At 32.5% G+C, this 15,184-nt stretch overlaps 1 protein-coding gene across 2 annotated transcripts in view; it reads right to left on the reverse strand.

Annotated features, from left to right (window-relative positions):
• Dp1 (satellite-binding protein 1 Dp1) overlaps window positions 1-15,184 on the reverse strand; it is a 115,925-nt gene that overhangs the window by 76,584 nt on the left and 24,157 nt on the right. For both annotated transcript variants that reach the window (XM_075380880.1, XM_075380881.1), the window contains exons 3-4: window positions 13,756-13,971; window positions 1,774-1,980 (exon numbers count right to left, since the gene is read on the reverse strand). In XM_075380880.1, coding sequence (XP_075236995.1) covers window positions 1,774-1,980; window positions 13,756-13,971 — 423 coding nt within the window. The remainder of the gene's footprint in view (window positions 1-1,773; window positions 1,981-13,755; window positions 13,972-15,184) is intronic.

Raw genomic sequence — 15,184 nt, forward strand, 5'->3', positions numbered from 1 at the left:
TATACAAACAATTTATACTTAAACCATATTATTATGTAACAATTGGGTTTTCCAGATAATTTACATCTACAACTATCTACCTTCATTTATTCAGACGGTGAACAAAAGTCATAGTCAACTTCAACACTCACATTTATCAACTTCACACACTTTATAATAATATTCTCTGTACAGTAGATACTTGTATACTCTACTTCAGAACTAATGTTTTTCTTCTTCATGTAAATAAGTAAATAGAGCAGCCTTCTTGATAAACAATGATAAATGATTATTTTCAGTCCACTATCACTTTGTTGATATCCTCCTGTACAGTCACTCATTTATTCATTCATTCTATTACCAACTGCATACATAAAAATGATAGCCCCAAAAATAAATCATCGATAAATCGTACTGATGTAAAAATAAATACTAATGTAATAAAGATAATATTAATAATGATAAAAATGGCACATACACATACTTCATATACGAGGGTCAAATATAAACTTAACTTTTGTCTTCAGGGCTCACATACAAACATGAGTGGTCTAGTGTGAAGGGGTTGTTAGTGAAAGAGATGTGGAGATGGGATTAACACTCTAGCCGCCTTTATTTCCATCTTTTGGATCAGTAATATCACGTCAGAGCAAGAGGTTCTCATCGGTTGCGCAGTATATCATAATAAAATTTTACACAAATGAGAGCATCAATCCATTAGAAATTCTGACTAAACTGTACATGCAGCAAATTTAAGGAGGGGATGAAGCTGTAGAAAATGGGTAGCAGTAGATATTGAAGGGCAAGTGTAATGGATAACAACATTCAATTGTTCTGGACCTCAATGAAAACAATCAGCACCTTACAGTCGATATCGTTTCAAAAGTAAATATCAGTCATAGAAGTACCTGTTCCATTATCACAAAGCACCTTGGGTTATGTAAGGTCTGTGAAAGGTAAGACCCAAGACTTTTAATCTAAAATCAAATACAAGGAAGACAGAAAATTTGCCAAAGGCTCCTGAATCAATTTCAAGAAGGAAATAATTTTTTGAATAAAACAGCCACAAGTGATGAGACATGAGCTTCCAAGTTGAAATCAGTAAGTATGAACTGGCACAAGAGGGGTGAGAATTGCCCTGTAAAAGTGAAAATGTATTCACCAGCTAGAAAGGTTCTTGCAACCATCTTTTGGGACTGCAAAAGCATAATGCCTGTTGATTTTCTACAAGAAAATTGTACTGTGAATGCCACTTACTACTGCTAGCCCTGGGACAAACTAAAAGCTGCCTACAGGAACAAAAGGCGCCATCAACTGATCAGATATGATTCTCCTTCATGACAATCCACATCTTGTAATAGTGTATCCATGAAGGAAGAAGGTCAGGTGTGACTTGGTTTGAAGGAGTCATGGTGACTCCTTCAAACCAAGTACTGGGAGGACATCAATTCCAGAGTGTCAGAGGAAGTCGAGTAGTTTGTGCGCAATTGGCTCATGGCACGTCCTCAAGCTTATTATGAAGAAGAGATGTGCAAGCTCCCTTGGAGTTTGCTCACCTCTTTTTCATAATAAGACATGTGCATTTTCCAATGCAACATTTGGAAAAATGTGACGAATTTCAAAGTGACTACAAACAAAAGCAATAAATATGTTTTGTATTTTTATTCCATACTAATAAATGTAAAAGATAAAAGCCTGATTAATATTGGAAAGACTGATCCTCATGGATGCTAATTAAATGGCAATAAATACTGATATTAAATTACCAACTAAGAGCACAATTAAAATCACTACCTGTTCCTCTGAAATCATTTTAATTTCATGAATAGCTCGTTCAATGCCCTCCTTGGTTCCAGTGACTGTAACAGTTTCTGATGGATCATTCATTGCAGGCACTGTTATTTTAGTTTCAGTATCACGTTCCAAATCTTTTAATCTCTGGCCCATTTTGCCCAAAACCCATTTATGATGATCTTTAGGTATAACTATAGACTTGTTTGCCTGTTCATAAAAACAAATAAAATTTATTAAAAACAAAACAAAACATATATATATATATAACTCAACTTGATCCACCTAAGTTTTTAATTCTGTACTTAGGTGGATCAAATTGAATTATATGTACAATAATTAGTAGAGGTGATATGGGTCATGAAAAGATTAATTTCAGAAAAATATATATATAACTTCTGAATATGTTGCTGATAAAAAAAAGAAAAAATGCACTTTGTACTCTGATAAAAAACAAGTCATTATTCTAGGTTCTACTTTTGTTTAATCAACTTTAAATGATACATTAAGCTTTCTTGCAGTCATGCTCAACGAATTCCATATAATTCATAAATACAATACTACTTTCTTTCACAATTAATTCTGATGAAAGAACATAGTGACATATCTTTAAGATACAACTTAAATTATATAATTCATTAATGCACTTTCCTTTTAATTTAATATCATAACCGAGTTCAACTGAATCAAGAATGTAAAAGGAATCTTCTGAAAACAAAAACAATAATATGTAATTCAGTTTTAAATTTCAAATGAATTAAAAGTTTAAAATATTTTTCAGAATGAATTCAACCGACGGTATAAATAAATAACTTACTTTTTTCATACCTATACACACTGTGCAACTGTATCTAACCAGAGGAATATCTATTTACTTTTTCTCTCTCTCTCTCTCTCTTACGACTACATGCCTATGACCTATGACAGCTGCCCTACCTGTTTTAGGTCGTTTCATAAGAAAGCTACCTATTGTAATGATACCACGATTCAACTTCATGAAAATTTTGACATATCTTCGTGTTTCAAATCCCCCAGACCTCAAAACCACCATCAGTTGAAAAGTTTATATATAAATATATATATATATATATATATATGTATTAATTTATATTTAATAGATCAACCCTAAATACAAAATAATTGAAATAGGATGACTTACCTTATTTCATACAGAACGCTATCGCAAATTTGATTTGCATCATCAGCTGCATAAATTATATATATATATATTAAAAATCATCAATAATTTATAGTCTTATTTAAACCAGACATTTAAAAATTACGATCCCAAAAAGAGATAAAAACAATATAAAAAATTTTCCAAAATTACCAAGATTAATCAAACAAAATCAACTAAGTCAAAACTAAAATGCAAAAATGCAATTAAAACAAAGATAAAATAAAAACTTTTCAAATAAAAAAAAACCCAAGCAAAGCAAAATCATGTGCCAGCCATCTCACTGATTTTTCTTTACATTTTGTAATATATATATATTATGTATGCAGCTGATGATGCAAATCAAATTTGCAAAAGCGCTTCTGTTATGTAATGAAATAAGGTGAGTCATCCTATTTCAAATGTTCTATACATAGGGTTGATTTATTAAATATAAATTAATCTGTACTGGTACAGAGGAGTAAGGTTATTAAAAGAATTGCTTTTAAAAAAATTAAATATATATATATATATATTTCACTTTCTTGTGGACACGTTAACGCCGTAATTTTGCAACAATCACTTCCAAACTGATATATAAAATATAATGATCCAAATCTCGGTTGAGTTTGTTAATGGGCAAAATTGGACCATGGGGGAGAAAATAGGGAACTTTTTTGAAAAAACAAAATATTGCTATAACTTTCTTATTAAGTGAAATATTGAACTCATTTAAAGTTCCTACTATTCTTTGGATAAGGGCCTAAAACTTATCTGAATAAAGTTTTTGATATCACCAACCATTGGCCCAAGGGGCTTTGAAGACAAAATAAATCATACCTCCCTTAATAGACACAGTATCAAATCGGTTTAGCGATTGATAAGTCCTCTAAACATTACCTAAAACTTTTGTCTGAAACAATTTTTGATATGATTTTTTTATTTTTGACATATCTCTTACGGCAAGGGATGACCAAAATGTTGCTGGAATTGTAAGATGGGGCTTGTCAAATGCTAAACATGTGAAACTTTTTTTCACGTTTAACCATTGTCATATTGAGTAAATCTGAAGTTTTTCTTAACTTTAAGGTGGAAATCTTTTTTATCCCCTACTTAGCACCACTGAAATCTACCTCTGCCTTCTGGTGTGCTGAAAAGGGATTTTTTTTTACAAGAAATGAATTTTGTAGTACATGATAAATACCAGAGATGTTACCGCTCAGACAAGGAGGTCAGGTTTCATACTAACATCTTATTATTACATTAAGGTACTTGTACTATACTGAATAGAGATTATTTATTCACTTTTTTGTTGTCTATTTCTCCACTTTTTCCCATGAACACTTCCTGTTTGGCACACTAGTTTCATCAAACGAAAGAGTTCAATACACTAAGATAATCTAAATAACCATCACAATAAAAAATTTTTCTTCACAATTTTAAGTTAAAAACTTTGTAATATTTTTAATTCATAACGTACTGAATCACTGTCATACAAACTAATACAGCACTAATAAAAGGCCTCCTGGCAAAAAAAAGGAAAAATAAAATAGTCATATGAATATTAAAAAAAAGACTTACTGGCAAAGTTTAGGTAAATTTTCATCAACTCATCAGTGCAAATAAATTGTGGGAGTTATTTGTAAATTCAGGATGAAACATAAGCTTAACCAAGTAGGCTACAAATTCAGTAGCCTCTTTTTTATCCTAAGAAGTATAATTGAAAAGCTTGTGGTTCAATATACATCATTCCCGGCAGTAGATTTGTGTCCAATTTTAATAACAATTTTTATTTCACATAAAACTGTCAAAATATATCCTCATAAAAAGCCACAATTCATAAGATCATATTATATGAACATAAAATCATATTATACAAATTTGATGTATGCACAGATTGCCAATCTAAAACATATTAATTATAATAAATGCTACCGTAGAATTCTATACAATGATTACTAAAAACTAATCATATAATACATAAGAGTATGTGTTACAATATACACCTCTATATCTCCTCAAATATTTGAAGCAAAAATAAAATAAACAAATTTCACTGAATAGCCCTTGACAAAAAAAGTAATGTAAAGGATGGAAATCATTTTTATATATTATCTCAAATGCCAAGAGATTTCTTTCCCTTGATTTTTTTTATATTTTCCACATTTTTCCTCTGACAATTATAAATAACATACTGTGATATAAATGACATAAATTATGTTTTTTTTTTTCAAATATGTATTTGTTAAAGAAAAATGTTTTCAAGAATTACTTAATGCACTAAGTATTTGATTTAATTCTCTAGCATGCGTGATAAAACTGTGTTAGATATAAACTAAAAGAAAATTGTATCAATTTTCTATGACAGTATAGCACGCACGTTCACGCAGATACATTTGTTTATTACATAATACTGATGTGAAACTGGTTTATTTTTTCATGTTTTGTAATTTTGTATACAATAAAAAAAAAATTTAGTTATTTTTTTGTAATAATAAGTCTTTGTTTACTAAAAATAGATTCAATAACTGAACAACTTCTGAATGTAATCTTTATCATTATAAATTTATTCTAACATAAATATATGCACCAATATGTCTACAAGCTCGCACACTTGCTTTATCCTAATTTTCTACTTTTTCACTAGATACTACTTCAGTTTTAGTAGTGAATAAATGAGAACTCAAACGCAATCATGAAAACTTTGAATTCTACTAAAAAAGTAATTAGTTAGAATTAACAACACCTGCTATAAATGATAAAACTAATCAAATAGAATTTTCAAAAATGAATTCACAGCAGATTTTTTTTAATTTGAAATGCTACAAAAATAAATAATGTTTAAAGTATCTAATATTTTATCGACAAAATGTATTAAATTAAAAAATAATTCAATTCAACATTTCAATAACTTCATTTTCCAAAACTATATTGGAAACTTCAAAAATAAAAATATGAGGTCTGTTGAGAAAGTATCCGATTTTGTGCTGCAACTTTCAACGTAGAAGTACCATAAGGATGCGCTAGTGTTCAATTCAGGCAGACTTTCACAAATATTTTCATCTGTGGCATGTTGATTGAGCTATTCAGTTAGAAGTACGCTGTAATGAAACCATCAGTATTTTTTTTTGCCACATTTCATGTCAGAATGCATAGAGAAAAGAATCTACATTCTATTTTGCCAAAAACTTGGGACATTCGTATTAAGAAACCAGTGCCATGATACATAAAGTTTATGCTGATGATGTATATACATTGATGATACACAAATTAACGATTGGTTTAAGAGATTTAAAAACTGTTATACTTCAGTAAAAATTTACCCTCATTCTGGCAGGCCTGCAATGACAAAAGCTCTTGAAGATGTGAAACAGATTAAAGTTTTAATAAATGAAAACTATAATGCAACAGCTAAAACACCTTGGAATTTCAAAAACTATAGTTTCAGAAATTTTGAATCAAGAACTGGGAATGAGTTGCACAGCTGTAAAATCTGTTCTTCAAATATTGACTTCTTTTTTTTTTTGTCTTCAGTCATTTGACTGGTTTGATGCAGCTCTCCAAGATTCCCTATCTAGTGCTAGTCGTTTCATTTCAGTATACCCTCTACATCCTACATCCCCAAAAATTTGTTTTACATACTCCAAACGTGGCCTGCCTACACAATTTTTCCCTTCTACCTGTCCTTCCAATATTAAAGCGACTATTCCAGGATGCCTTAGTATGTGGCCTATAAGTCTGTCTCTTCTTTTAACTATATTTTTCCAAATGCTTCTTTCTTCATCTATTTGCCGCAATACCTCTTCATTTGTCACTTTATCCACCCATCTGATTTTTAACATTCTCCTATAGCACCACATTTCAAAAGCTTCTAATCTTTTCTTCTCAGATACTCCGATTGTCCAAGTTTCACTTTCATAAAAAGCGACACTCCAAACATACACTTCCAAAAATCTTTTCCTGACATTTAAATTAATTTTTGATGTAAACAAATTATATTTCTTACTGAAGGCTCGTTTAGCTTGTGCTATTCGGCATTTTATATCGCTCCTGCTTCGTCCATCTTTAGTAATTTTACTTCCCAAATAACAAAATTCTTCTACCTCCATAATCTTTTCTCCTCCTATTTTCACATTCAGCGGTCCATCTTTGTTATTTCTACTACATTTCATTACTTTTGTTTTGTTCTTGTTTATTTTCATGTGATAGTTCTTGCGTAGGACTTCATCTATGCCGTTCATTGTTTCTTCTAAATCCTTTTTACTCTCTGCTAGAATTACTATATCATCAGCAAATCGTAGCATCTTTATCTTTTCACCTTGTACTGTTATTCCGAATCTAAATTGTTCTTTAACATCATTAACTGCTAGTTCCATGTAAAGATTAAAAAGTAACGGAGATAGGGAACATCCTTGTCGGACTCCCTTTCTTATTAGGGCTTCTTTCTTATGTTCTTCAATTGTTATTGTTGCTGTTTGGTTCCTGTACATGTTAGCAATTGTTCTTCTATCTCTGTATTTGAACCCTAGTTTTTTTAAAATGCTGAACATTTTATTCCAGTCTACGTTATCGAAAGCCTTTTCTAGGTCCATAAACGCCAAGTATGTTGGTTTGTTTTTCTTTAATCTTCCTTCTACTATTAATCTGAGGCCTAAAATTGCTTCCCTTGTCCCTATACTTTTCCTGAAACCAAATTGGTCTTCTCCTAACACTTCTTCCACTCTCCTCTCAATTCTTCTGTATAAAATTCTAGTTAAGATTTTTGATGCATGACTAGTTAAACTAATTGTTCTGTATTCTTCACATTTATCTGCCCCTGCTTTCTTTGGTATCATAACTATAACACTTTTTTTGAAGTCTGATGGAAATTCCCCTTTTTCATAAATATTACACACCAGTTTGTATAATCTATCAATCGCTTCCTCACCTGCACTGCGCAGTAATTCTACAGGTATTCCGTCTATTCCAGGAGGAGCCTTTTTGCCATTTAAATCTTTTAATGCTCTCTGAAATTCAGATCTCAGTATTGTTTCTCCCATTTCATCCTCCTCAACTTCCTCTTCTTCCTCTATAACACCATTTTCTAATTCATTTCCTCCGTATAACTCTTCAATATATTCCACCCATCTATCGACTTTACCTTTCGTATTATATATTGGTGTACCATCTTTGTTTAACACATTATTAGATTTTAATTTATGTACCCCAAAATTTTCCTTAACTTTCCTGTATGCTCCGTCTATTTTACCAATGTTCATTTCTCTTTCCACTTCTGAACACTTTTCTTTAATCCACTCTTCTTTCACCAGTTTGCACTTCCTGTTTATAGCATTTCTTAATTTCCGATAGTTCCTTTTACTTTCTTCATCACTAGCATTCTTATATTTTCTACATTCATCCATCAGCTGCAATATATCGTCTGAAACCCAAGGTTTTCTACCGGTTCTCTTTATTCCGCCTAAGTTTGCTTCTGCTGATTTAAGAATTTCCTTTTTAACATTCTCCCATTCTTCTTCTACATTTTCTACCTTATCTTTTTTACTCAGACCTCTTGCGATGTCCTCCTCAAAAATCTTCTTTACCTCCTCTTCCTCAAGCTTCTCTAAATTCCACCGATTCATCTGACACCTTTTCTTCAGGTTTTTAAACCCCAATCTACATTTCATTATCACCAAATTATGGTCGCTATCAATGTCTGCTCCAGGGTAAGTTTTGCAGTCAACGAGTTGATTTCTAAATCTTTGCTTAACCATGATATAATCTATCTGATACCTTCCAGTATCGCCTGGCTTTTTCCAAGTGTATATTCTTCTATTATGATTTTTAAATTGGGTGTTGGCAATTACTAAATTATACTTCGTGCAAAATTCTATAAGTCGGTCCCCTCTTTCATTCCTTTTGCCCAGCCCGTACTCACCCACTATATTTCCTTCCTTGCCTTTTCCAATGCTTGCATTCCAATCTCCAACTATTATTAAATTTTCATCTCCTTTTACGTGTTTAATTGCTTCATCAATCTCTTCGTATACACACTCTACCTCATCATCATCATGGGCGCTTGTAGGCATATAGACGTTAACAATCGTGTCGGTTTAGGTTTTGATTTTATCCTTATTACAATGATTCTATCGCTATGCGTTTTGAAATACTCCACTCTCCTCCCTATCTTCTTGTTCATCACGAAACCTACTCCTGCCTGCCCATTATTTGACGCTGAGTTAATTACTCTAAAATCACCTGACCAAAAGTCGCCTTCCTCTTCCCACCGAACCTCACTAATTCCTACTATATCCACATTTGTCCTACCCATTTCCCTTTTTAAATTTTCTAGCCTACCAACCTTTTTCAAGCTTATAACATTCCACGCTCCGACTCGTAGAATGTTATTTTTTAATTTTCTGGTGACCCCTTCCTTAGTAGTCCCCACCCGGAGATCCGAACGGGGGACTATTTTACCTCCGGAATATTTTACCAAGGAAGGCGCCTCCATTATTGCTATCTGAAAATGCAGAGCCACATTTTCTTCAGAGAGCTGCAAAATGCAGAGAGCCACATTTTCTTGGAAAAGAAGCAGCTGTAGTTTTCCATTGTTTTTTAGCTGCGCAGTACTCAGAGGACTGAGTGATGTTGATACGGCCGTTTAAGTCGTCCTGACTCACGCCCCTAACAACTACTGAAAGAGCTGCTGCCCTCTTTCAGGAATCATTCCTTAGTCTGGCTCTCAACAGATACCTCTCCGATATGGTTGCACCTTCAGTCCAGCTACTCTGTATCCCTGAGCACTCAAGCCCCCTCACCAACGGCAAGGTCTCATGATTCATAGAGAAGGCAAATATTGACACAAAACCAAAATAATTACCGAGTGAAAGTTGCACAGGACAAAATGGAAATGGTCGAAAACAACCTGGAAATGTTTAAAAAAAAAAAAGAAGTCATTACTGGGAATAGGTCATGGGTTTGAACGGAAACAAAAGTCCAATCATCACAACAGAAGAACCCTATAAAACCATGAGCCAAGAAAGTGCACCAAAATGAGCAATGTCAAAGTAATGCACACTTGGTTTATTGACCAGGAAGATGTTAGCCATGAATACACTCCAAAAGACCAGACAGTGAACAAGGCATACTATTTGGAAGTTCTACACCAATTACAAAACACAGTGAAAGGTACAGCCTGATTTAAGGGAAAATGGCAACTGATTGCTTCATCACAGTTGCAATTCATCGCAACGTACCCAATCATCTCTAATGAAATAGGAGATTCTGCAACTTCATTACACACTGTATAGTCCTCTGACCTGCTTTGTGTTGCTTCTGCTTCTGGCTGTTTACTAATTGAAAAATCCTCTAAAAGGAAGATTTAATGATGTAGAGGAAATAAAGAGAATTCAACAAAAGCACTGTTAGCTATTCAGAAAAAGAACACAAGGAGTGTTTTCAAAATGGGAGCATCATTTGAAAAAGGAAGTAGCTTCCAAAGGTAAGTACTTTGAAGAGGACATCGCTACTGACACAATTAACTTCTTCACAAGCTACAGTACACAAGGTCAGATACTTTTCGGAAAGACCTTAGACGTGTTAAAAATTGTGCAGATTATTTAAAAATGTTTGTAAAAACTGATACACGATATTTTATGTTTTAATCAATTTTGGTTCGATGATGGCTAAATGCAGAAGGTACTAAGAATAAAGTAATGTAGAAAAGGGGAACTGTTCACTTATGCAGACAAAAACAATGCAGTTTGCAGTCCAGAACTGTTCATACTGCCACTTCAAAAGAATATAGAATTTTCTTGTGTGTAAAACATAAACAAGCCATCAAAATCACAGGTAAAAAAAAAATCTTTCAAGAAAACATTGAGGTGCGACAACTCAACTGAGCATAACCACAGGTTCATCACACTGAACCTTCCTTTCTAGACTGAATATGCCTAATTATACAAAAATTTATTACACAGATTAAAAACAAAAATGAATTCAATAAAGCAGTTTAACTGATAACAAACTGACATCAACACCACGGTCATTAACCAGTAATAAATGCTAAAGCCACAGAGAGAAACTGCATGCGATATTGTTTAACTTCAATCCTCAGTGGTAGTCAGTTTATTAAACACACCAACAAACATAATTTTTGTTTCCTAACATGCAATACATGATTTTAATCTGGTTTTTTTGATGCTGAAAATGAATATGAACTCAGAATCTTTCTATCACCCACAATTTTTGAAAAAATTTTAAATTTTAATTAAAGGATTGTTACTTTTGTTTAACAAGTGTGTCTGGTATTTCTAAAAAATCTAAACATACTGTAAAATATCCTTCATTGCAATCTGCAAACAGGCCTGTACCTCACAGTGAAAATAATCTGGTTTAAGAGCCACCTGTGAATGTATGTTTCAAAATCAGCAATGAAGAATCAGGCAGTACTGAAAAGACAACAATGATTTTGATTTTGAATTATTTTCCAATAAGGTATACCTTATATCACAAGGTGAATTAAATGACTCGGTTAGGGATTTAAATTTATCAAAAAAACCAAGCTGAACTGTTATGATCAAGACTGCAAGGTTGGAATTTACTTCAAAAAAATACACAGATTTTGGGCTTCCGAAGCCGAAAAAAGAACTTTATCAGTACTTTATTGATGAAAATAATTTAGTTTATTGCACAAATATTGATGAGCTTATGTTGTACTTAGGACAAGTTCATAAACCTGAGGACTGGCGCCTTTTCAAAGAATTGTCCAAGTTTTAAAGTGGTTCTACTACACAACAGTAACAAATATCCTTCGATACCAATCGCTTATAATATTAATTTGAAAGCCACACAATGTGATGAAAGATGTTCTTGAAAAAATAAATTATAAAAAACATAGCTGGAACATATGTGGTGATCTGAAAGTTATAGCCATTTTGTTACACATGCAGTTAGGCTACACTAAGTACATGTGTTTTCTCTGCAAATGGGACAGCCAAGCTAGGGATAAACATTACGTTACCAAAGAGTAAAAGAAATGAGACAACTTAACTGCAAACAGGAAAAATATTATTCATGAGCCCTTTGTTGAACCCAAAAAAATATTTTTATCCCATCACCATAACAAGCTAGAAGTAATGAAAAATTTTGTAAAAGCAATGAAGAAGGATAGTCCCGGATTTTTATAAATCAGGCAGAAACTTCCGAATGTAAGTGAAGGAAAAATTAAAGAAGGAATATTTCTTGGTCCTCAAATAAAAGAATTGGTCAAAGCTGATGTATTTAACTTGATGTTAAATAATGTAGAAAGTGCAACTTAGGCTTCATTTAAAGATGTTTGCAAAACTTTTCTTGGCAAAAAAAAAGACAATTACCACGATATTGTTAATCGACTTTTTACTTCATCAGAGCTATGCGATGTAATATGTCTTTGAAAATAATTTCCTCCACACATCTGGATTTTTTCCCGGACAACCATGGAGACTGACAAATACTGTGAATGTTTCCACCAAGACATTTCAGTGATGGAAAGCCACTATAAAGGGAAACTGAATACTAGCATGCTAGCCAATTACTGTTGGACATAAATTCGGGATGTGCCTGAGGCTACTTATAAAAGAAAAGCATCAGCGAAATAATTCTAACAGATATGGCCATGCAAAATTATAAATTTTACAGATTTTAACTATATTTTCCCATAATTTTTTTTTAAACGAAATTTATTTAAAATTAAGGGTGATAGAAAAATTGTATTTACTGTAATATACGCAAAAAAGTAATTCCAGAAATGGTATCACACTTAGAGAAACATTAAAAAATTTTTTTTTTGTCTCAGTGACATCGGCTTTGGCTGAAATACTTTATGTTACTTCACATCCTTCCATTTTCCAAAATGCTACATTCCCCATCACATTCCAAGAGGCTGAAAATCATTGGCTTGTAAGAAATGCAGTTTAGTCTTCATTGTAAACCAAGGTGTAATTTTCTTTTAGAAATTTTACACAGCAATTCATTTCATTTCATTAAGGAAGTTTAAAGCATTCATCAACTAATACACTGAAATAATGAAGGCTTACCATCATCAGGACTTTGCACCTGTAAACCTGGATTTTTGTAGTCTGTGTATGTATAGTCAGGGAGGTCAGGTGACTGAATAATTGTATTAGAGTTATTTCTTTCATTAAACACAAATCTGTGAACATACAGCTGATCATATTTTTATACTATTAAAAACATGCTTCAGACTGTTACATAATACAACTGAAGCCCTAGCAACATTAGAAAGCAGAAAACATAGCTTAACATATATTAATTAAAGGATGTGTTCTAAAGTACATTATTTACATCACAAAAACTCATCATTTTTGTTTTAAAATAAATTAAAAAATTAGAAAATTTTTTTTCTAAGCTGAAAACAGGCACCAGTTAAAAGTGATATGTTATTTCCCATATGTCAGCTGTTTTAGATTCTAGTTAGCTGAATAAACAACTAGGGCAATCAAAGTTTCAATATTTAGTTTAATAGATAATTCATTATCATATTTTCTTTTAATTTCTATTTAAGTATTTTTTTTTTTTTTTTATAATTCATCAGTCTGAATCATTGTTTAACTGAAATGGCCATTTAGATTTAATTTTTTATGACTGTTATTAATGTTTGTAGTTTTCCAAATTTCTTTCCACAATCATTAAGCATAGCACTTTTTTATGCTGTTTTGAAACATTTAACAGACATGATTTTGATGCAACTTTAAAAAAAAATAAATAAATAAATAATCGAGCTAAAAGTAGTGTCAGTTAATGACTAATAACAATAATTGAAAAAAAGTTAATACAAATAATTACAATACCTGAGTTTGAAAATGAGTCAATATTTTGCGTCTGGCTTCAGAAACATTTTCAGGCCTTCCTGTGACAAGAAAAGTTAATGATTGATCTTTTAATATCGACATTTCAATTATTGCTTTCGTATCTTTAGTTATGTTGACACATGTCCTCACAGATTCTCTTTCACCAAAACTATTGTTTTCATCATATTTCCTTTCTTCTGCTTTAACTTTAACAATCTGGAAATGGTAAACTAATAAATGAATATTCAAGCAAAAGCTACAATAACTGACAACTAAATAAAAATAATTTCATAAATTCTAAAAAACAAAAAAGTCAGAAGTTTTGATCACAACTATGAGTTATCCCACACTAAGTAAACTTCCATTTACCCATAAACATTCCAGGGAAAGAGTAGTAAAAACATTAATACTAGCCTCTCGCATAAAAAATAAACATTTTATAAGAATACATTGCACATTAAATAAATTAATTCCATGCAGAATCAGTTTCAAACTCTAAATAGATGACAGCCAGATAAGCTTTGTCAAGTAATTGTGTAAGCATTCTGTTATGTACTTTAGTAAATTATATATCAGGATCGGTCAAATATAAACCAAACTTTTACGTTCACAGGTTGCATATGAACACGAGCAGGCTGGTGCGAATGGATATTGGCGGTAGAGATGTAGGGAGGGGATGGACATTTTAGCCGCCTCAGCATTCACATTTCTTATAAGTAATGCCATGTTAGTGCAAGAAGTTCCATAATCAGTTACCCAACATATTATTGTTCATTTTTCATGAATCAGGGAGTCAAACCCTCCAAACTTTCAACTAAAGTTTTTGTACACTTTGGGGATAAGACCAGAAAATTTAAAGGAAGGCATGATGCTATAGGAAACCAATTACAATCAGCATGTAAGGACAAGTGTGACAATGTTAACATTCAATCGATTCGTAACCTAAATGAAGACGATCAGCAACTTACAGTCGATAAAAGTGCTTCAAAAATGGGGGCATCAGTCATGGAAGTGCTCATTCCATTATCACAGAGCCCTTTGAGTTCTGCAAATTCTGTGTAAGATGGGTTCCACACGTCTTGTTACCCAAAATCAGGAACAGATCCAACAGGGAATTAATTTGTATCAAATAGCTGCCGCATGTGATGCGACATGGATCCATCACTACAGTCCTGAGTCAAAATCAGCGAGTATGGAGTGGCATAGAAGGGACCTGTCCTGTAAAAGTGAAAACGGTGTCACTCAGCCGGAAAAATTTTCACAACCATCTTTTGGGACTGGAAAGACAACATTGTTCATTGATTTTCTCCACAGTGCAGCACTGAAAATGCTGCATACAAGTGCCAGCTCTTGGGACAAAGTGAAGACTGCCTACCAGCCAATCTGATATGTGAATCTCCTTTACAATGATAAGCCTCACAGAGCGCTG

Source organism: Lycorma delicatula, chromosome 13, assembly GCF_047948215.1.
Source record: "Lycorma delicatula isolate Av1 chromosome 13, ASM4794821v1, whole genome shotgun sequence".
Classification (NCBI taxonomy): domain Eukaryota; kingdom Metazoa; phylum Arthropoda; class Insecta; order Hemiptera; family Fulgoridae; genus Lycorma; species Lycorma delicatula.